Source organism: Frieseomelitta varia, unplaced genomic scaffold, assembly GCF_011392965.1.
Source record: "Frieseomelitta varia isolate USP_RPSP 00005682 unplaced genomic scaffold, Fvar_1.2 scaffold_994, whole genome shotgun sequence".
In the NCBI taxonomy this organism is placed as follows: Eukaryota; Metazoa; Arthropoda; class Insecta; order Hymenoptera; family Apidae; genus Frieseomelitta; species Frieseomelitta varia.
Window position 1 is genome coordinate 84,117 of NW_025110805.1, and position 24,496 is coordinate 108,612.

Below are 24,496 nucleotides of genomic sequence, written 5' to 3' on the forward strand. Positions count from 1 at the left end.
TTTTAGAATTGTAGGTTCGATTGCCTACATTGCCGCACGCGTGTACTTCTTTCAACTGATAATGACAATAATCAACAACAGTGTGATGGTACTATCTGTTCCTGTAACGAGGTGCTAAGTATTATTAGATAATACCCAATGACACAGTCGATCAAGAATTCCTATAAATAGCAACGGTATTATACTGCGGCGCGGCTTCGTCAATTAAAACAGTTCAAGCGGATATTCCGCAGAATTCTATTATTTTTAACTTCGATCAGAATCCCACGATACCATTAAGATATCACTCCGAGAGGGCATTAAATGATTCATTAAACTCGACTCCCGTTGAAGGGAATCATACATACGCGAAGATATTCATTAAAACATTTACAAAATACGCTGCACACACAGCACGTTGATGCAACGTGCGCGTTGATTGCAGACGCATCCACGTAGCAGGCTATTCACCGGCATTCACGCGAGTAGCAGCACGTAGCCGTTTGCTCGGCAATCCTCTGATCAGTGTCGATCGTGTTTGTTGCTCGATCTCGCGTGTCGCCGAACAAATTAACGACCATGGTGGCACGACGATGCTTCTGCAACTACAGCGGCCACCTTGTAAATATCCAACTCGCGTGCACACTGGCTCACTGGCTTATGCTCCGATAAGATAAGATCGAGATTTACAAACGGCTGCGTGATAACGTCTATTTGTACGTGGATTGACTTAATGGATAATATCGGCGAACGTGATCGATATCTGTGATCGTAGATGAATTCCAATTGAATCTGGAGATGCGCGCGAAGAACCTGCCGCGAAATCGATCTTCTCCTTAGAAATATGAGAAATAAGAGTCGATCTTTTCGAGATTAAATTGGATTTTCTGAAAGCGCGAGGTTATACTTTCTAAATCGAAGGGATGTGCAGGTTGAGTTCAGTGGTTACTCCGCGTCATCGTGACTTTTAGTTTGGAATCTCTGGCCGTTTACAACCATCGTCTCGGAACTTTCCTCGAAGAAATTCCTTCCTCGTCCGTGAATTCTTCATCGAATTCCGTGATTCTACCTTGCTAAAAAAAAAATTGCAAGATTTGCGTTGTTTCGCGTGTTAATCGACTCTAACAAAATGACATCAAAGACATCAATAAATTTAACATCGTCAACGAAACAATAAAATAATTTTCTATTTTCCCTTTGTTCGATGACATTTTCAACAAATAAAAATGCTACTGACACTCGAAGAAAATTTTCGCACGTGAAATGAAACTGTGAAACCTCATTGGACGTCAATAATCAGAAAAAATATTATTATTATACTATATTATTATTATAAAATATTATTATTATTATACTATACTATATTATTATACTATATTATTATTATTATAATACTATACTATATTATTATACTATATTATTATTATTACTACACTATACTATATTATTATACTATATTATTATTATTATTATACTATACTATATTATTATACTATATTACTATATTACTATATTATACTATACTACTATATTACTATATTATATTATATTATATTATTATTATATAAATATTATTATACTAATATTCCGTGGGAAATAATTCGAAGAAAGTATTCTAAATTTCAATTTTTTTTTAAATCACGGAACGTTGTGAAACGTTGTGAACGTTTGCAACTCCATAAAGCTGCATTTTCGCGGCAAATGGAGCGTTCGGCATTGTCCTCGGTAAAGACTCGCCGTGTTCGTGCGATCGCTCGTTTCTCGTTTTACGGCCGTTAAACGGACCACTGAACGGGCTAGGAAAAAAGGAAAAGAGTAAAAAAAGAAAGGGAGGAGAATGAACGCGGTCGTTAATCATCGTTGATCTCGCTGGAGAGTCGCGACTCGTATTAGGAACGGCCGAACAATTTTCATCGTTGTCGCTCAAAATCGTGGTCAACGATCGGAAAATCGCTTTTTACGAGCCGCCGTTATCAGAAATTTCTCGCTGCTAGAAGCCGCAAAAGTTTATCTCGCGATTTATGCGTCCTCGTTTAGGTCTCTCTGTGTCCTCATGAGCGCGCAGGCTATCTCGCTTTTTACACATATACTTGAAATTTAGAATGAAACGTACAAAATTCTTGTGCTTCTGTCTGTCACGCTACTTAACTTACGTTACTTAACTTGGGACTTAATTTTAGGAATCTTAAATTTGGAAATCTCAGTCACGGCGAATGTGCAAAGTACAAAATAAAATTAAAAACACAAAACGAAATTAAATTTTGAGAATTGAATACATTTTTAATATAAATTACCGTGAATCGATGATAGTTGAATAAAAGATACGTCATGTATTTGTATATTTTATCTTTTGCAAATCTCTGTGTTGCACCAACTTCCGTAATCAACGCAAAATATAACGTCTCTCGCTGTGAAAAATTCGATCTTGAAAGATTACACTGAAATTACTACGTACTTTCTTCCACGTGCCTCTTTCGCGTAGAGACAGCTCAGAAGCTGCTTAGAATCGCAAGATCACAAACGAACAGTACAACGACGAAAATAAGGAAGTTGCGCTTCATCTGGAAGTTAACTTTTAACCTCTGTGTCAAGGAAACTCTCTGGCTCTGCGTGCCATTGTTATTGTCGCCACCCGCATATAACTCCATTCGAATGGGATTACGTAACGACGTAATAAAAAGGACGCCTGCGAGATGATGTCAGGAGGATTGGATTTCTTTTTTTATGCGCTACAATTTAGTTAGCGAAAGAATATACTTCGTCTGGTTGCATATCGGATAAATCGTCGTGTAATAAAAATAGCTATACGCCATTTTGTTTCATTTCTTTTCTCTTCGTTCGAATATCGCAAACGACACGTCAGCTAACAATGGATGTTTTTAATCGAACTGGCCGGAAGTGATGGCTTCTTAACACGGCTTATTAGATCAGAACGCAGAGGCCAATGTCGTTGATATTTCTCAATCGAAGTTGGAGCGTGATAACGTTCATTATTTGTCGAAGCTTCCGAAACTCTGATCAATAATGCCCATCATATCTTTAAAATGCGATTTTATCGATTCTAAAGTTGGTTTTGTTTTGTTTTTTTATTAACCCTATAATAATCTAGAACTTTCATCCTTATTCAGAAAACAAAAAAAAGAAAGAAAATTAATGTTCTTTCTATCCTGTTAAAAAATCAGATTGAATTTCAATTCCAAATTCCAAATGTTCTTATTATCTATTTAGAACTCATCTCGCTTTTTTTCATTTTTTCGAGAAATTTAATTGCAAAGAAAGATACCTCTCGATATCTGTTTAGATCGAAAATCCACCTAATTTTTAATCTTTTTTCACTCTCTGAGAAATCTAATTACGAAACACTGTTCCACAAAAGTACCAGAGAGAGAAACATCTGATCTTCGTGTCTTGAGCTTGTCTCAACGAATCTCAAAGCTTCCCTTCCACACGAAATGTCTCTCTTCTTTCGTTCCCCTGTGAATCCAATTATGAAACACCGTCACACACTATTTCCTCAAAAAAAAAAAAAAAAGAAGGAAAAGCAGTAAAACCAAAGAAACATCTAATTTCTGCTCGTCTCAAGCACTTTCCAACGCGCTCCAAAGCCTCCCCTGTCGTACGAGATCAGTCAATTGACGTACGACGATCCACCTAAGCTCGTCACTTTGTCCGATCTCAAAATAAAAATCGTCCGCGTAATCTCTCCTTCCGTCTAAAGTCTTCGAGGCCCGTTAGAGGAAACGACGAAACTGTCGAACACTCAAGTTTCAAATGCTCGTGAACGAAGAAATGTTCTTTTCACAATTATCATTTCGCTTCTCGTGCAGAAAGTTCGTTCGAGAAATCGTCCCTCTCGAACGAAAATTTTCCAATGGATGTAACCAACGCGGCACGATCGCGTATGAAAGAAAAAAAAGAAAAAAATTCCCCAAGAGATACATGCGCCACTCGCTCGAACAGTCACGCCGCACGTAATTACGTACGCGTGCGTGTGTTGAGGCTCGCTTCACGCGTGCCCGTACACGCGTGCCGCGCGCTGCAGCGCACATTTGTGAACGCGTTGACAGGGACGAGATGAAAAGAAAAAAAAAAAAAAAAAAGAGGAAAAGAAAAAATGAGACGGGGTGGGATCTATCGGTGGTTCTCTTCTTGGTGTTTTCTCCCGGCCGTCAGCTGGACGTGGCCGCGAGCAGGGCGAGGAGGGAAAGGACGTGCGTGCGTGGAGGGAACGAGAGACGAGAAGACGAGGGAAGAGTAGTCTCTCTTCTCTCTGCGGATGAGCCCTCTCTCGGTGCGGCTCGTTCACAATCTGCTACTCCAGTCTCGCGTCGAGTCCCGTCGCCGCATCTTTTCGGGGCTCTTATCCTTCGTCGCTCCTCTTCGGCTTCCCGGGTTCTTCGCGGAAACCGAACGTTCAATACCAACGGTGAAGTGCGGTCTGAACTGTCTTTTCTTCTTTTTTTAATATCTCTCTCACTCTCTGTCAAATTTTCTTGAACTTAATGCAATTTCCTGCAGTTGGTTGGCAACAGACCAATTAGTCTGTGGAATCTTTTACTCGACAAAGTCTGAGATTCGAACTCGTTCAAGGAAATCGGAGGGGGTGAATTCGAAATCGTCGCGGGGTGAAAAAAGAATCGTCGAGTGAACTGCAACGAGTTGAAAGGACGAGACTGGGATCGAAGCCTGAGAGTGGATTTCGTTGGAGAATCGGTTGTTCTCGTGGTGGAGTAATGTTGATGGTTTCGTTGACAGGTATGGCGCTAAGTTGAGATTAATTAGAAAGTTCGTAATAAGGATGCTGAGTGGAAGGTATGCTCGTTGTTGGAAGTTTCTTGGATCTGCTCGTTTCGTGCGCGATCCAATTATCTTTTGGATTACTAGTTAAGAGCGTAATGGAAGATACTCTCTGATACTGAAGTCGCGTACCAAGGCGAACATAAGTGTACGTTAATTTCGTCGAGAGGTTCTGTGAAGATGTCCTTTGAAATTTCGAGAAAGAATTTATCAAGTGTGGAGAAGCTGTTCATTCAGTGAAATTTTTCGCAACAAAATCATTATTTGGCACTTTACGTATTTTACATGTAATATCAATAATAATTTATGATTCCGTCGATTGATATTATTTTTCGATCACAGGGGCATTTGACGATTGACCAAGAATTTAAAATAGAATTTAGAATAGCAGATCGTTCATTTGATTTTTCTGCTCGTTTGTCTATTAACTTTCACGTAATTTATTAAATACGCGTAGGAAACTTTTTAGCACGCAATACGAAGATAACGATCAAAGAAAAGTTCAAAGTATAACACATAGATCGTTCACTCCTCCTTTCATTCTATTATTAAGTTTACATAATTTACGACAGAAGCCATGAAACAGACTTATCTTCTAAGCTCGTGCAAGCACAATAATTAACAATTAGCAAAGAACGTAATCGTAATGGCCTGATGCCGATTTGTTATTCCATTCTCCTCGAGCAAATAAACGATTAATTGACGCGTTTATCAGTTCGCTTACCTCGTTCTCCTCCGTAATAGAACGTGCGAACCAGACCGATCTCTTTTTTACGCGAGTTTTGCGCGAGCGTACCAGGCTTTATGGCACTTTAATGATAGCCTCTGCCTCGGTCCGCTTTTACGTTATGATAACGAGTGAAAGCGGGAGTGTGTGTCTCGCCACGGCAAAATTTCCGAGGAACGTGTGGCGTCGACTCGAGTCGTCTCCTTCCTTCTTTTATTTTTTTTCTTTTGTCTTTTTTTTCTCGCCAACGATACAGGGTCCTTTCAGGCTAGAACGAGATCTCGATTAATAAACGAACGCTGGAAGTGTGGAATCCCAGCAGTGGAGATTCTGCGGGTTTCCTTTCCAATGATGATTAATTGTACAACATATTAAAGTGTGATTTCGTACACGAGATTGAACGCTTTGCGAGTTCGGAAATTCGTGCCCAGAACGAATAACTCGCCACGTATACAACGAAGGAAACACCGCAACGGGAATAATTAATTAAATTTTTGTCGTATCGGGCAACGCTCGACCGTGCTCGTTCCGAGAATATTAAACGGCCTGAAAATATGAATTTCGTAGTTCTAGGCTGTTCGTTTTGACGAAGAAACAACTATTGTGAATATTTATATCAGAAGATAATTGCATCTATCTCATCGTACTAATTTGGTGTTTCCGGAAAGGCGTCACTGTCAGCGCGGAATCGCGACAATTATCGCCCGTTGTCTCTCCGCCCGGTTTACGTGGCGAGGTTCTCGCTGTTCTCGCGAGACCAGTAACGAAACATAATTTTCACGAGCGTGTCTAGTTTCGCTGTTCTTCCCGTCAACCTACATCCACGTGACTAGTAATACGGAAATACGATTGTAATATCGTTTAATTTCGCAACCCTTTCAATTGTTAAGGAATGCAGAATGACACGGAAAATTCAGGCATAGCTAGATCGAAGCTGTGGCTGTTCGTTGGTTGAGAAGAAAGATTTTCTTTACGGAGAGATTTTTTTTTTTTACGGTTCAAGGGACTTCCAACGGAACGACAATTTATTTGCGCCTCCAAACTTTACTTAACCCGCTAAGGAGGACCGACTTCCACTTTCACAGAGTCATCATATCGAAATTCATTCTTCGACAATTTCGTACTTTCAGAGTTTCAAAGTTTCGTAAAATTAATTGAAAGAAAAGGAAAGGGAGTTACAAATGAAACATTGTCCTTAACGGGTTAACGATCAAACACAACGATCAAGGATTACTGGAAAGTTTCAAAGCGAGCAATTCCGCTTGCTCCGACTTTCGAAACTTTTGTTGAAACACCACGAACGTACAAACGAATCTGAAAGATAGATTTCCACGCAGGGATTTTTCCACCCCAAAGATCATCGGCGAATCGAGTTAGAAAATCTGCCCTGAGGAACGGAGACGCGTCTGTTACGGAATTCCGAGCGCGTCAGATTACCGAGTATCCAGCCGATTGGGAACCATGATCGTGAAACCGATCGTGGTGTCGATCGCGAGCCAGCGTTGAAATCGTTCGAGACAGAGAGATAGATAGATAGATCGAGAGAGAGAGGGAGAGAGAAAGATCCCGAAGAAACTTCGTTTCCGCGTGTGATTTCGTCGACTGATCATGAGACGGGCGTACGAGTGACACGCAAGACGTTGGATCGTTGAACAGTTTTCTCGTTTCGACAAGACGTGAGAGTCGACGACGACGAAGAAAATGTCGAACGTAGCGTTGATCATCGCTACCTGGTTGTTGCTGCTGCTCCACGTTCCACGAGACGTGTCCAGCACGGGACAACGATACACTGCCAGCCCGACCCAGGATCTGGATAACACTCTGCAATCGGTGCCGCCTCTCGGGTGAGTATCCAGTTATAGAGCATCCGCGAAACCGTGAAACGCGAACCGGCCAATCTCTGGGTGCCTTTCGATCCGGGATATCGATCGAACGATCGATCGCGATCGCGGGACGCGGTAATTTTCGTGAGCTGCGTGATCACTAGGGATACACGCCGCGCTCTTGCACTGAGCCGTGAAATTTTCGAGTAAAGGAAGAGATATTTTTTTATGGTTGATATTTTGATTCGCTCGAGAATAGGGGAAAAGAATTTCTTTTAAACTCGGTTTCTTTTTGATTCGTATTCGACGCCCTATATTGTCCCTATTTGTAGATATTAGAAGCGTGCGAGAACCCGAAATATCGGATCTGGATGAGTATTCGAAAATTTCGGGATTCCCGAAAGAGTTGGGATTTGGGAAAGGATTGGGAACGAGCTTAAATAATTCGTTAAAGCCTTCAACTGTATCGAAAGGTCGCACATCTAGAACCATCATTCGAGCAATTCCTTCTGTTATATCTTTTGGTTTAACAATCTTTCGCGTATCATTTTGTACATGCGACAAATTTTATATCGATTCAGTTTCTTTTCTAGCACATATACTAATGTTTGAATGCATATGCTTCAAGTGGCGTAATAAACCAGTAGTATTTGCTTACCTAATTTTAAATTCATGGTGACCATGCGCGCATCCCGCCTTTGTATCGTCTTTGTCTTGAAAATGTTCCCAAACAGAGCTTCTCTCTACCTTCTTCCTTTGCACGATATCTTCTGCACTACTTCCTGCTACCACAACTTTACTCTCACTATCACTCGACATTAGTTTTAAAGATTTTCAGTCTTTATTAAATTCACACAGATTTTGAAATATACGTCTGATCTCCCCGAGTTTCTCCGCGATACTGCTCAACAGCGTACATAATGTCCAAGTGCTAAGCACGCAGTCACACGTTCGTATACATCAGGTCACACGATTCTTAGAAACCGTGTTTCCAATAATTTCACTGGCAGAAGAAATTGGACTGTGTATTTATATACCACATTCGAGAAACGGTAGCCGGATTCTCGAAATTTTCGGGAATCCCGAACCATCGGATTCCTGATATTTTCGAGTTTTCGCACACCCCTAATAGATACGTGTAATTTTTATGAAACGTTTCAGTTACGATTACTAATCACAATAGTATGCCGTGCGTTTTAAAATTTTCAAGCGATCGAGAAGTATTTTTACATTTGCTCTTCTCTTTCATTTGTTGGTTTGTTCGACGGAAGAAAAGAATTCTCTCTAAGGATGTTAATTCTCTCTTAACTCTTTCATTGTTCAAGTCGGATATACTCGTCACTTAAAAATAATTAAGCACACAGATGCACGATCTGAAAATGAAACGAAACAAAGAACAAGAAGTCAGAAGTTTATAGCTCCGTTTCTTGTTGAATTTTTCTATCTTTCAGTAGCTTCGTAACGTTTCGTATGTTCACAAAGAGTGTGAAAGAATCGTTCGACGTTACGTGAAACATTTCGTTGATCACGTCGAAATCACGCTTGACATTTTAACCCACGTATACCCCATTAGGGGAGTCATAATCGAATTCCCACGCGGCAAGTGGCAAACGTCTGTCAGATCCCGACATTCCAGACATGGCAATGCCAATGATAAAGCTGTTCTCAGCCCGTTTCTATTTTTATTTGACGAACGCAGAGAACGCGAACGACGTAGCACCAGGAAAGAGAACTTGGCGCTCCAGTTACTTTTTTTTTCCAATCGAATTACGTAATATCGCGGGTCTTTTTAGCCGGCGTAATATTTATCACGTCCTCTCCCCTTCCTCTCCCGCTGGTGTTTCTTTCTGCGGAAACCATTCCGAGCATTCCTCTGTTGAAAACCACAGTTCTCCTGGTTTGTCGTAAGAATCACGAATCAAGTATATCTCCAAGTAAATTTGCAGCGTGGCAAGTCTAGCGAAAAACACGATTCAGAATTGGATTTCATTGAATTGGAAATCTCGTTCACTCGCGAGATCAAGGAAAGTGCAAAGATCAGTTCGAAAGAGACGGATCAGTTGAAAGGAACCTAGCAAAATACGCGGAGATAGAAGGCCGCTGCTCGTTATCAGTGATAAACGCCGGATCTTGATGCAATCCCGAAATAAAATGTGGCAAGCATGCAGTTGTGCAATTGAAACGCTTGCCGCACGCGGCTAATTGTTTTACGTGGAACATTCCAAAAAAACGAAACCTCACTCCAGAAATCGTCACCGAAAATTTACGATCGAAATTACGTCGGAAATTGAACGAAAGAAGTCTATTGAGTGTAAAATCAAAGTCACAGAATTCCAACTAACAATCGTTTGGCATTTCCGCTCAAATTACAGAGTCATCAAAAGAAGAGTCATCGCTTAATTCGAAAAAATTAAGAAATGTATTGACTGTAAAATCAAAGTCACAGAAATTCCAATTAGTAATCGTTTGGCAATTCAAGTCAAATTACAGAAGAAAAATTATCACTTGACTCGAAGAAGTTAAATGAATGTAAAATCAAAGTCACCAAATTCCAATTAAGAATCGCTTGGCACATACGAATCGAATTACAGAGCAAGAAAAAAATTATCACTTGTAGTTTTATGTTTTATGTTTTCTTTTCGAATGGGAAATCAAAGCGGATTAGAAGCGGAGGAAAGATAACGCAGTGTCAAAAATAAACGACCAGGGCGGCGCAGTCGGATCGGCAAGGTTTCCTGGATTAACCGGCAAAGAGCCGAACTAATTACATACACGACGAATGAAAACTTGTCTCTCGGTGCTCTCAGCGCGATGCTGAAGCTTGAAACGCGGCGTGACGAAACCCGACGCAAGACGACGCGTTCTCAGGCGTCGATCTGCGAAAAGCGTTTCCGGCTTGAAACACTCCGTGGTCAATTGGGCCTAATGGATGGATAATAATGGCCCATTATCCGTTTCGACTCGCTTGGAATTGCCGCGGAACGCGAGAAATCGCGCGATACGCGGCGAGGCCTTGCCTTCTGACGACGCGAGCCAGAAGAGGCAAGGAAAAAAAATGTGGAGGAAAAATGGGGATTGAAGGGCGAATGTAACGCGTAACGTAACGCGTAGATAACCCAATTGAAGGAGTTATCGCCGGCGAGTTTGCGTTGCGAGACTCTCGACAAAATCCGCGATTTCGCCGAAATTGTTTGAATCGACTGATTGTTTGAAGACTGAAGTTTTCTCTTTACAAGGAATCCCTGAAACTTGTACGATTTTTTTTTTTTTTTCTTAATTTGATAGCGTTGAATATTGGGATTAAGCAACAAACATTCAAGAAATCTTAACATTTAGTTCGATAAAATGATGAAAAGAAAATCGTATCATTAGTCTTCACGACTGTTATAGATCCAATCATGGAAAAAAGATTTTTATGTGTGAATTTTTGTAATTGTCGAGAAACAAATATCCTCATTTTTTGATGTAAAAAAATCATCTTTAAAAAAAAAAAAGCCAACTCACACTCAAAGTGGTGGCTTCGCGTTTTAAAATGAGATCCGCGTTTTACAAAATTATATCAATTGAAATTATCAGCAATTTTTCATTGTCATTGACAGAATTATGCTCACTGTGTACTGTACGTGTTATGTGTATGAAACACTTTCAAATTTCATTAGCACCATGACGAGTGCCAACAACGAGTTCATGCAGATTCTTATTAAAATCAATTTCTATAAATAGACGACGTGATGAAATAGAATCTAAACATTGTAACTTCAACTTCGTACATACGTCTTTCTTACTCAAAACCACCGAGTACGCGCGTATATTTCCGCCAACCGCAGGAACGGAAGGAAAAATCAGAAAAATCCGTCATTTTGACAGATTCGATCGTTCTGGCGTTAACCAGAAACTCTGCTCGCTGCCGTAAAAAGGCCGTCAACCGCGATTCTTGCGCGTTCTTGAAAAATGGAACGTCTTCCTGATTCCTCTATAACACGATCCTGCATAGAAGAAACGGTGGGCACGAATAAAAGGAAGGTATCGATCGGTGATCGGAATGCTGGCGCAAACACACATGCAAACACACAGAGAGAGAGAGAGAGAAGCGAGGTGAGAGAAAGAAAGAGAGAAAGAGAGTCAGTGACGGTTTATTATACAAAAGCCTCCAACTGACGGTATTAGCCAGGCCCCTGCGGAAAAATATTGGACATTAGCGAGGGTATCGTATAGCTGGTAGCAGAGGAACTAGTTTGTTACGGTAAAAGATTCTTGGCAGCTCGTTGCACGCGATAGCGGGCACCGCGCTGGGATCTCGAGCCGGTGAATCTCGAATGCGGGGAAATAAGTAAAATCGAAATACACCGGCGGAGTCTCGTGATTTCACTTAATACGGGACATTAGCCGAGGCGACAACGTCAATCCAGTCGGTGGTTTTACGAACGAGGTTATTGCCCATTCGGCGAAAAGAAATTCAGCTCATTGTCGACGTTTGAATATTCCGCCGGTTCTAACCAGCGCGGAGAAAGTTCTGGCATTGTTTATTGTAGCCTAATTGAAGCGCTTCCTGGAAGATGATATTTATAGTAAATATTAGATTTAAACGTAAATTTATGGTAAATATTAGATTGTAATATATAATGTTCATGTATCATAAGTTATAGATTGTAATATATAATGTTTATGTATCATAAGTTATAATATAATATATTAGATTATAATATTTTACCCTATTCGAAGAGAAAGTTCTAGAAAAAAAGTTTGGGTTAGGTTCGAAGAAAGTTTCTGTAGAGGAAAGGTCTGTAGATCTATGGTAAGTATTAAATATTATATTACATATCATTGATCGTAATATAGTATTAGATTATAATATTATAATATTAATATTATTAATTATATTATATTGCATATTATTGATTATACATACAATATGATATTGGACTACAATAGTAGGACATTTCCTACTATTGTAGTCCAATTCCTATTCTTGGAAGAATACGTCGAGTAGATTTCAAGTACTAAGAAGCGGAAAATTGGAGAAGTAATAACTGTTTTATTAATATTTTATTTACATCCCTGAGTATTTTCATTATTATGTACACAAAAGAACAAAAGTCAACCTGTTAATATTGCTCGGTGATTAAGACATTTCGACTTGTTAGATCCATAAATATAAGTGCTCCGAGTCGATTCCAATCTATCAAATTTTATCGACAATCGTTTGAAACAAAATACGTTTTATCTCATCGCATCAAGCAAAAGTTACAATTGGCCATTGAATTCTGAAATTGCTTATCGCTTATCTCCTGCCTGTGATCTTCGTATAATTATACTGATAGAACTAACGCAGTAGAACTAACGATCGGTCGTAAAATTCCTCCACGTCGAATTATTCGGCTGAATCGTCGAGTCGAATTCGCGTCCGTCAGCGTTGATGGCGCGACCCTGAGAGGGAAGGCCACCGAAAATCGAGCAAATCGGCCAGCTTAGGCAGCTGAACGTCACGCTCGAGCAACTTTTTCATTAATAAAGGCGCATTAGCCGGTATCTTGTCACGGCCAGTTAGAAACACGTTTCACGTGACTCCACCTAACTCATTGACGCTCAACTGCGCCCACCATTAATACCGTCACATCAATTATCATTCCTCGGATGAAACGCTTCTCGAGCACTCAATTAAAGCGTAGGAAGAAAAAGGACTTATCGATCGGATAATATCCAACTTGCTTTCGAGTTTGATTCTCGTTTTGGTTCGATCCGCTATTCACGGAGTCACTTGCATCGTCGAACATTATCGATTACTATCGGAGGTGCGCCGATTAATGGAACAATCGATTGAGAATCGATTGGAATGTCGAGCAAAAGAAAACGGTGAGAATGGTCTCTCGTAAGAAATATTAAAATAAAATATTACAAAATTAATAAAAATATTTTAAAATAAAATATTACAAAATTAATAAAATATATTAAAATAAAATATTACAAAATTAATAAAATATATTAAAATAAAATATTACAATTATTATAAGAAGATAAATAGTACGACATAAATAATACACTTATCTTTCTTTAACGTTAATATTAATTTACAAATATGTAAATGAAAGACCAAGCTGCTCGATTATTAAAATAATTCGATCATCCGGAGCAAGATTATCCAAGGTTCCGATAAACATGTGTATTAGAATCCATTGTGTATGAAAATAGCAGCAGAACGTGATTCCAAGAAAAATCACGATGAGAATACAGAGGAGGCTGGCTAGTTGGATGTGTATCTAATCGGCCAAGCTAGATAACTTGTGCCCTACAATCGATGAACTTTGTCATTTATCGGTTTCTGTACTTCTTCAAACGCGGCGATAACAATGTTCTGGAGCGAATTAATAAAGCCGGGGACGAGTTACGCTTTGACGTTTCGACAAACTGTTCGAAGATTGCCCCGGCTACCGCCCCTTTTAATCTACGTTCAATGAATCCGAAGACAATGCTCGGGAGTTCACGGGTTGCCTCGATCAGACTGCGTGACACACGCAATTGGACATTGGAAATTCGGCGCTCGAGGAACTTTCAAAGCGGGCGTTCAGTTTGGAGGAAATAATATTGAACGTAATGTAGAAGAATTTCGATCTCACGAGGATCGAAAGGTGAACATTAACTGAACATTTGAAGAAATGAAAGGAAAGATTCGATTAACTTTAAACTACCGATGACTAAAATTTGTGTCAGAAGAATGAAAGTCCAAAGAATCGAAGAGATTTTATGTTACAATAAAGAACGTAAGCTTTTATTTATGTATTTATGTAATCAAATTTTCACAAAAATTTGTCATCGTAAATTTAGAAGATTTGTACAAGAAATTATAAATTGATTGTTTTGAACGTAAGGTTTAGAGGCAGACGATCCAAACTTCCGAGCGAGATCATTCACGGATATCGTACCATTCACATATTTCCAGCTTTGACCTCTTATTTCTTCTTATCATGATCAAAGGAATTATTTAACAACCAATTACTGATTATTTTTGTCTTTTTCTTCATTCTAGTAAATATCTTGACCCGATATAAAAATAGTTCGACATATTTACGATCCTTGGTTTAAAAAAAAAACAAGGAGAAATTATATATATACATACATACAGATACACACGTATAGTAACAAAATTTACGAAAAGAACTAGGAGAAATTATATATATATATATATATATATATACATATAGATACATATGTACAGTAACAAAATTTACGAAAAGAAATCTTTTCGAGAAAGAACTTTCCATTGAATGATTATTCAACAGTAATGTTCATTGCACCTTCCGAAATGGTCCTTGAATTTAAAGAAGAACTAAATGAATCCATACATACATATGTATTAGAACTCCTCAAGAGATCAACTACCAACTGCTGGAATAGTCTTCTCTTTTCCCAGAATTTTCCCATATATTCATGTGTATGATATCTTTTGGAATTGCTCTTGAATTAAAAAAAAATCAATATCTAAAGAGATTAACTATCAATTGCTCGAGAAGAAATTTCTTTACTGTAACATTTATTTTATCTTTTCGAAATTATTGTCAAAATCAGAAAAAAAATATAACCAAACAAATGCTGATTTCACAATTTCAACACGCCCTGATATCGTGACGTGCAACATCATCGACCGATCCGCAAGTATCTTTAGATACATTCATCTTTCGCACACATGTATCGATTCAACAACAACGACCGCGCCTGACTTGATTACCATTAATGAAATTTCTCACGAAACGAACGTCGCTGACTCGTTCTCATTATTCTCGCGCGCGATCGTACTGGCTTCATTCATCTCGAAGTAACGATCGAACTGGCCGACGCTGCGTCTATCGATCGATCGCCGTTTTATCTGGTCGAATTGCGATTTCGCCGAATCCGAGTTACGTGCATACGTCCGACCCCATTGCCCGAATCGATCCTAATTGACGAGCAATTCTCGTCGCCGGCGACTTTAACTGAAACGTGCCGGTATGCAACGAAGAGATACAGCATCACCTCCCCCCCTCCACCGCGGTTCCTCTTTTTACTTCCTCCCTCGTGCGTTACGTAAAGGCCCACTTAAGATCCAGCTAATTCAGCTCGGCGGAATAACCGTGAATAATTATGCGAGTGATAATCCCATTAGGCGTGAAATAGGTCCTATCCTATCCTATTTTTTGAACGAGGCCCGGCTCGAGTTTCGCGATACTTCTCAGGGAAATTTCGCGAGCTTCGAGTACTCGAGCGCTTGCAGAATTACGGTGGTTGATATTTCACGTATGACAGGAGATTATTTCCATATACTTTTAGAGAAAATAAGATGGAACAAGATAAAATAAATTGAACGGAGACGACGTTCTTACCTTTCGTTAATACGGAGTGAGAGCCAAAAGTTACTTCTCACCTCTTTTTTTTTTTTTTTAATAAAACATCAAAATATAAAAGAAAAACTAATTTTATTAATTTTAAATTAAACTTAATTCAAAAGAAGAAGGTAAAAAATAAAAAATTAATGTATAATAATATAAATATAAACATAGTAAAAGAAATACGGATTTATTTATTTAGAAAGTGATTTTTGATCCAGAGATTGTTGTAGAAACTCAAGTTCGATAATAAATACGTGTGTACTATTTACATGTAAATTTCATTTGCGTAATTATATAATGCCACTGGCTTCGAAAAGATATCGGCAAATATCTTAGAATTCTTCCCCGAGTTTCAAGCGTATCTCGACAACTTCCATTGCAACATCTTCTCGTAAATTCCCTGTAAATTGTGGTGACTCTTGCCGAAAAGAAAAAAAAGACGTGTCAATTGCGGCAAAGTTAACGAACGGCCGCACCGATTCCTCGTCGAAGGGAACGCTTTAATCCCCGGCTGCAATTACCAGTGGCAGAGGATAACAACCGGTACGATAAATATCTATCATAACCCGGTTGTTGATTTCGTAATATCGAGGCCGGCCTCAATAGGCTCCTTTAATCTCTCGACGTTTCTTTCAAGAGATCGTAAATAACGCTCGACGTTTGCCCTACCTAATTCCTCGTTCGCGCGTTTTTACTTCGGCCTTCTTCACATCCCTTTTCTCCCTCTCCTCCCTCGTCAAACGGCACGTACGTGTGCGAGCGAGCGCGTGCAACGAAACACGACCTTAAACGTAACGCAGTCGCGTTTTGATCGCTTCAATTTTAATGGACTGTAATCCGCCATCTCGAGAGTCATTCCAGCGGCCGTTTCAGATCCATTAAGTGCACTTTCCAATTGAACTTTTAAACCCACACCCACCCGTGTTCTCGCTGTTTAGACACGCATCAGGGTTTGCGCAGCTGGTTTATTGGATTATTGCGCGAGCACGCGAACGAGCGCGCGGTCTCCTCGTTACCGCGAACCATTTTGCGAATTAAAGCGATGCCACGGACAGCGTTGGAGGTTACGTTGCAACGAGCGCAACCCTCTCTTCTTTTCTCTCTCTCTCTTTCTCTTCCTCGCTTTCTCCACCACTTTTGTTTCTGTGTTCCCTTTGTTTCGTTGATTGGAACGATTGAACCGCTTCTCGTGCCACGACGAAGCGATCGGCGCCGAAGATTTATGCTCTCGCCTGTTGCCACGATTCGAAGATTACGGGCAATGTTGATTTCTTGTTACTGTTGCGGAATTTTTGATCATTCTTAGAGATCAATGTTAACACGGGCTATAATAAATTGCTGTTGGACAATTATTTCAATTCTATTGGCGACAAAATTATAACATAATGGTCAAAATGGCCAATTTTTATTTAGGAACTTTATACGTGCGTGTGTTTTTATTTTAAATCATTTTATGCACGTGTATTTTCAGAAATTTAAATGATTTTTCGTAAAAAAGCTCGTGCACTCCGTATTTGTATTTTATTTAAAGTTCTTCTATTGTTCTCACTTTGACGATGGAAATTCTATACTCTAGTTTTGTCGACAGCTTTAATGTTGAATGATGAAAGAAATTTATAAAAATATCAAAGTCAATACGTTGTAAGAATATAGGAGTTCGTTGAATTTCACAAATTTGCAACAATTTTACATTAAAATTCACCAGCGTCTTGGATCAACAATACACTGCACTAAAAGTATTCCGATATACTCTTAAACGAACATCGAAACGATAAATCCCAGATAATTTGATTGTGAATGAAAGGGGAAAGGCACGAAACGTGTGGTTGTCGCCACAGTGATTGATTTTTATCACGTCTCGATTAATTGGAAAATTACAATTTACCAGAACTCGTTGGATCGGTGAGAATTGCACGATGGCCGTGGGGATGTTCCAGCCAATTTGTATGCTGATCAGCGACCCTTTCGGAAATTGATATATTACCAAATTGGATATCTCTTCATCGTATTGCGAATCAAGCGTGTTGATCAGCGTCGCGTGCAATTATCTGCCAGGTGTAATATTTGACAGCTACCTGTGATGATACCCTTTCCTTTCGGTTTCCGAATTTTTCACGTTTGTTATTAAATCGTTGATAAATTACTGATATTACACTGTCGACGTAACATTATTAGAATAACATGCGGATAATTTATAGGACGAATAATTAAATGTATTACACGTTATAAAATAGTAAGAGAAACAAATCTTTGCTCAAGTGTGATATTTTTAGTTAGCAAGCCTGTCTTACTTGAACTTCTATTTACTCCGAATATCTCAATATATGAATGTTACATTACTAAATAGAATAAGATATCTACTAGTCACATCAGGGATCGATGAAATTAAGGAGCTTTTTAAACAGATCCTATTTAATACTTGTTTCAATGGAATCTTTATTATACAGATTCTATTTCAGGGGAACATTATTCAAAAGTGTTCCCAAGTGTAACACTTGTTTCTATAAAAATTCCAAGAGAACAGATATTTCTTTCACACAAAATATATATAAATTCGAACGGAATTCTTTTCGAAACAAAAAGAACCGACAACTTTTAAGCGAAAAATAGATAATTTCATAGTTACCAACGGGCGCTATTTAAAAAAAAAAAAAAAAGAATAGATGTCGATATAGCCGACGGTCGAATCAAAATTACCATTCCAGTTTCCACTGACTTTCGCAAGCACAAAGCATCTAATAAAAGAGTTCCGGCCGAGGTTGTGCAAAAAGCGAACGATATCTACGATTCCGGCGATAAAGCAAGTGGAAACGAGGTCGCGCGACGCTATCAGAAGGCGGAAACAGAATTTTTTCACGGGAAGAGCCGCGAGCGAGCTGACGAAAGAACGATTCCCGGTGAAACACGTTGTCGTGGCACGCGTTCGCCTGGCAAGCAACCAACGCCAGCGCGAAAAGAAAGAATGAAAAGAGAACGTGGTGTGCCACCTCGGAACAAGGCGGCCATTCACATCGAGCCGCCTGTAATTAACGTCAGCTGCTATAGGCAGCCTCTGAGTACCTCCACTTACGCGCCTCGGCGCCGCGGCTCACTTCGCGTCGGCGTATTTACACGCTTGTAAACACGACCCTCCTTTTTTCCTCTCCCTCTCTCTCTCTCTCTCTCTCTCTCTCTCTCTCTCTCTCTCTCTCTCTCTTTCTTTCACAGACTAGCCGTTTCGCGGTTTTATAGGATCGTGACGACAGCTTCGATCCATGAGATAATTTCGAGACGTGGCGCAAAGAGCCTGGAAAGAGATTCGAAGTCCAGGCAACTATGAGATCGATTGTTCGAACGCGTTTAGGGTGATGGACTCGTCGATTCTGCAGGTTATTTTGAGACTTTAAAAGGGGAAAGTGGGAAAACAAGCTTCTTTGATTCGAGTACACCTTTGGAGAGATGTTTCATCCGTTTATCATTTCGGCTTTCGATGAGTCATTGAGTGAGAATTGATATCCAAGCTAAACTATGTCGTACCGAGTCTCCTATCAATCTTCTTTTCCGTTCGAAATTTATGAAATATCGATCGGAAAAGATCCTCTTTTCCATAGATTTCTGACATTTCAAACTAACTCTTTTGAGTTAGTTCACTTTCATGGAACACACAATGATCTCAAACTTTTCATTGGCAGTGATAGATGTGTATCTTTTACCGCAAAAACCGATGTGAACGAGCAATGTATCGTCATGATTTCGCAATAATGGAAAATGATATATGCAACGTTCTATCCTGCTGTTGAAAACGTGAAATTACTAAAATCAACTAGGATCATCCCTAAGGCATTACGAAATCGCTGTTACGTCGCTGTGACATTTATCACAACGTGTAGATCGTAAATTAATACGTAATGAGTGTCTATGACATAGATACGATGACATTTATCATAACGTTTAGATCGTAATTTATCATATTATGACATTGATCATAACGTGTATACCGTATAGATTAATATGTAAAAATCTAGAGTAATCGCTCTAGTCGAAAGTTGCTCATAGTCGGCAGAATTTTCCCAAGAGGGAAGCTATTACCAGCCAGCTTTCACCAACCAATTACGCTCACGTTCGTTTTAATTTTCCAGGCCGAACGTGTGCAGGTCAAAATACAAGAATTACTGTTGCCCCGGTTGGTCGAAGAAGCCCGAGACCGGCCTCTGCGTAATTCGTAAGTACAGAAAATTTATGGCCCGTACATATCTCGAATCGAGGCTCGATCATTATCGAAACCTTCCCGTCCGGTAATTGGAACGTGATCTCACGAGCTCGAGTACATTCAATTTTAGCGTTCATTATCGAAACGGCCGAGCTGAAAGGAGCATCGCGATCATCGGGAGGCGCGCGCGAGCGCGTTCGCGACGAGTAATTGCATCTATTGCGCAACCAGCAAATGGGTGTTCATGCGACACGACCGATCGACTTCTCCAACAAAATTACTTTAATGGCCTGTTACACGCTTCCTGTTGATCGCATTGTCTCCACGTACGACGCTTCTCCACGTAGCTAGCGTGGTTGCGCGCCGATGGTTGGTCGCGATACTCGTCTCGAATTCAAATTTCAAATAGGCTTCCAGCCCTGCAACGAAATCTGCGCATCCGCGAAGAGAAACGAAACAATTTGTAGAATCTTCGCCTTCGATTTTAAGGACTTCTCAGAGGTGTGAAATATTATAAATGGGCAAAGTTTTAACCGCTTGCGCTGGCAACTGATTGCGGACCATAACGAGTGACCGAACCGTGTACAATAAAATTTGTCGCTTTCTTTTTAAACTCGTCGGAACGATATCGCTGGATAGAAATTATTGACAAGTAATAAATTTATTATTTGTTTCGCCCATTTTGTTTTACTCGAATATACTTAGAAACTGAGAAAATATATTACAATTTTGGGAGAAAAAAATTCTCGACGTACGTGGCACGCCATCCCAGCGCGGGATGTTAAGGGAGATTTTTAGAACTCTGTCTCGACTGAGAAGTGAAGAGTTTGCTAATGAAATAATATAATAATGATTTATGAGACGAAGAATGTAAGAGAAATGTCGATGTTCCTTTTTAGCTGTATGTATCAAACGATGCGGCCCGTTGGGCAGATGTATCAGGCCAAATATTTGCCTGTGCGAGGGTGGCACGGTAGCGTCGTCTTGCAGCAGCAGTCAAACCAAAGGTGAATACATATATATCTTATTAATTTCAGAGAGAAATGTTTGCGGCAACGATAAAGAGAATATTTAAATTGTATTCACGTTAGAGAAGAAAGAAAATAGTATTACCACGTTCGAGAAGAAGATGATACGATTTTTATTTGACTTCGATTACTGAGAAATGCACCAGTCTCCCTGTTGCAACGCAAACATACTTCAAATGTAAATTCCCGAGAAACGTAATAATCCCGTGTCCATTCTCGCAGTTACTACGTACGAAACTGGCAATGCGGTAGACAGGAGCGAGTCTGGAAGATGCAGAGTGCATTGCATAAATGGCAACTGTGTGGATGGCAAGTGTCAGTGTCGCAGTGGATACCAGGGCGAATTCTGTAACGAACGTGAGTCGAACGAAAATCTATCATCTCGCCTAATTTCTTAGAATAATAACGCATTGGAACGCAACTCGTGACCTCATCGTCCATTTAAAATAGCAATTTGTCGAGAGCCGTGCTTGAACCAAGGAAGATGCATCGGTGCAGATCGTTGTGCGTGCATCTATGGTTACACTGGCAGACGATGTGAAACAGATTACAGGTAATTACGCTAGGTCCTCCCCGACTAGTTCGAGAGGAGTAACTTCGTCAATGTTCCTTTTTCTGCTCTCTTTCTCTCTTTCTCTCTATCTCTATCTGTTCAGAACTGGACCGTGTTATACGAAAGTGAAAAATGGCCAGTGTTTGGCGAATCTTCAGGGTGTCGTTTGCACGCGACAGTTGTGCTGCGCTACCGTGGGTAAGGGCTGGGGCCATCCCTGCGAGAGGTGTCCCGCCAGGCTGGACTGCGAGCTGGGTCACTTGAAAACTAACCAGGGGCAGTGTGTTGGTAAGTGATCGCCATTTTATCCAAATTCGTATTTCCATGAAATGAGTGACAGGATACATTTTTAATCGTCTACTGCATATATTACAACGAGCATCTTACTTTCTTATTTTGAAAGTGGTTCATTTCCCGAAGTTCATTTCCCCCCTCCCAAAATCAAGCTTGCTGTTTCAATATTTCTACGTTATCATTTTTAAACAAATTGCAACTAATACATTCAAAATTAGTAACATTTTGTACACAAAAAATTAGTTGCTGGAATTATAAATTACGAAATATAATTTGAACGTAACATTTCTCTAGTAGTGAATAAAAGTTGGATATTTTTTAATTTTATAACACAAAATTGTATATATGTTTTTTTTATTTTAGGAGAATTTTATTCTTTTCAAGGGATTTATGCTTTTTTATAAATTAAAAAAGTTACTTCATTAATTTTGAAAGTGGCTTAAGTTTATAACATCCATCAAAAACGTATCATACTAATTGAGTTAGTAAATTATACACCCTCAGAAACACGAGAACACTATACTACCATGTTGCCAATATTTTTTAATTTATTAAAACGCAAACCGTTATATATCTTGATTTAAAATTAAATAAACTTGCTAAACGATTCATTTATTTACTCATTTATTTATTTATTTACTTGTTAATATATTACAATTATATTGTAATTGAGTAAACATAAATGTGTCTACTGATTGAAACATTGTGACAGATGTTACTTAAGGAGTTTTAGTTGTGTATCACTGTCGATCAGATATCAACGAGAACACTATACTACCATGTTGCCAATATTTTTTAATTTATTAAAACGCAAACCGTTAAATATCTTTATTTAAAATTAAATATACTTGCTAAACGATTCATTTACTTACTTATTTTTTTTTATTTATTAATATATTACAATTATATTGTAATTGAGTAAACATAAATGAGTCTACTGATTGAAACATTGTGACAAATCTTACTTAAGGAGTTTCAATTGTGTATCACTGTCGGTCAGATATCAACGAGTGCGAAGCAATACCAGGCTTATGCGAGGGTGGAAAGTGCGTGAACACGCCAGGCTCGTTCACCTGCGAGTGCCCCGACGGTCAAGCCAGAGATCCTGAGACGAACGCTTGCAAGGATAGAGACGAATGCCAGGAGGAAGGGATATGCGTAGATGGACGATGCGTAAATACAAATGGTGGCTACTACTGCCTTTGCAACCCGGGATTCATCCAGAGCCAAGATCGAAAATTCTGTATTGGTGAGAACTACGATCGATTTACAAATCACTTGCTTGTCCAATCATAAAAAACATAATTTACAACAAGAATAACGTCTTTGCAAAATATAAAACGAGAAATTTCGCGAATGATTGTCATTAACCACTTGCGCTGGCAACTGATTGCGGACCATAACGAGTGACCGTACCGCACACAATAATTTGTCGCTTTCTTTTTTAACTCGTCGGTACGATATCACTGGACAGAAATTATTGAAAGGTGATAAATTTATTATTTAATTTACTTACTTCTGTTTTACTTAAATATACTTAAAACAGAAAACATTACAATTTTGGAGCAAAAAATTCTCGACGTGCGTGGCACGTCATTCCAGCGCAAGAGGTTAAAATGAACAATAGAATCAGAAGAAGAAAAAAAAAACATTTTGAAACGATAAAACGATCAAATTTGCTAACGAGGAAATTTCACCATTGCAAAAAAAAAAAAAAAAAAAACATCCACAGATGGAAGACAGGGTCTGTGTTACACGTCGGTGAACAGAAACGGGCAGTGCAAGAATCGGCTGGCGGTGAGACTGAGCAAAAAGGATTGTTGCTGCGGCAAGAACATGGGCCGCGGTTGGGGTGACGAGTGCTACATCTGTCCGAATCCCGGAAGCGGTACGTAGAAGTCAGGCAGAAATGCCAAACGATACGAAAATACGAACAGGCTCGCGACAAAATAAGTAAAACGTTCGAGTGGAACGTGCGTGGATATAGTCAGACGGGCGAAGGGCGCGGGTGAAGCGTTTCGTTGGAACGGCGAGTAACAGGATTCGTGTTATTACTCAATTATAGACGATTACAACAGGCTTTGCTTGCTACAACTGCAGCCAATCACCGTGATAAACGAGTGTGCACTGAGGCCGGACATTTGCGGAAACGGCAAGTGCATAGACACGAGGGACGGATACGAGTGCGACTGTTATTCCGGGTTTACGAAGAAGGCAGGCAGGTGCGAGGACATCGACGAATGCCTGCTGGGATACTGTGAAGGCGGTACCTGCCAGAATTACGAGGGAAGTTACACTTGCCAGTGTCCGCCGGGATTCGTGGTTGCCGGTGAAGGCAGATATTGCACGGGTGAGAGATTTAAAGGAGAAAATTATTTGTACACTTCAATTCGAGAGTATTTTAATATCTGTGGTGTGTGTGATAAAACTTTTAAAGTGTATCAAGTTATATTTCATTATTACGTTGACACTTTGCAGATTCTCTTTTGTATAAAATATCGTTCAATTTTTAAACAAACTTGTTGCTCCCGAATTTAGGTAGGGTTTAATTTCTTTCACGTACTTAGAGTACCGAGAGTCTTAGTCCAATTTTAATATCTGTGGAATATAATAAAGTCAAAGTGTACTGTATTTATATATATATATATATAATAAAAAATATATATAGAGTACCGAGAGTCTTAGTCCAATTTTAATATCTGTGGAATATAATAAAGTCAAAGTGTACTGTATTTATATATATATA

General features: G+C 39.4%; 2 protein-coding genes across 2 annotated transcripts in view; one reads left to right on the top strand and one right to left on the bottom strand.

Moving 5' to 3' along the window:
* The window catches only part of LOC122538407 (A-kinase anchor protein 17A-like), a 25,121-nt gene extending 17,007 nt beyond the window's left edge, over positions 1–8,114 (bottom strand). The window contains exon 1 of the mRNA XM_043672445.1: positions 7,985–8,114. The gene's annotated coding sequence lies outside the window, so the exon portion shown is untranslated. The remainder of the gene's footprint in view (positions 1–7,984) is intronic.
* On the top strand, positions 4,078–24,100 carry LOC122538406 (fibrillin-1-like; the record flags this gene model as incomplete). The annotated part of the gene is made up of 10 exons (XM_043672442.1): positions 4,078–4,734; positions 6,841–7,347; positions 19,805–19,887; positions 20,775–20,882; positions 21,126–21,260; positions 21,354–21,456; positions 21,560–21,744; positions 22,751–22,999; positions 23,483–23,638; positions 23,816–24,100. Coding segments are annotated over exons 2-10 (1,447 nt in total), but the record flags the coding sequence as incomplete, so codon positions are not given.
* Positions 24,101–24,496: the final 396 nt, after the last annotated feature.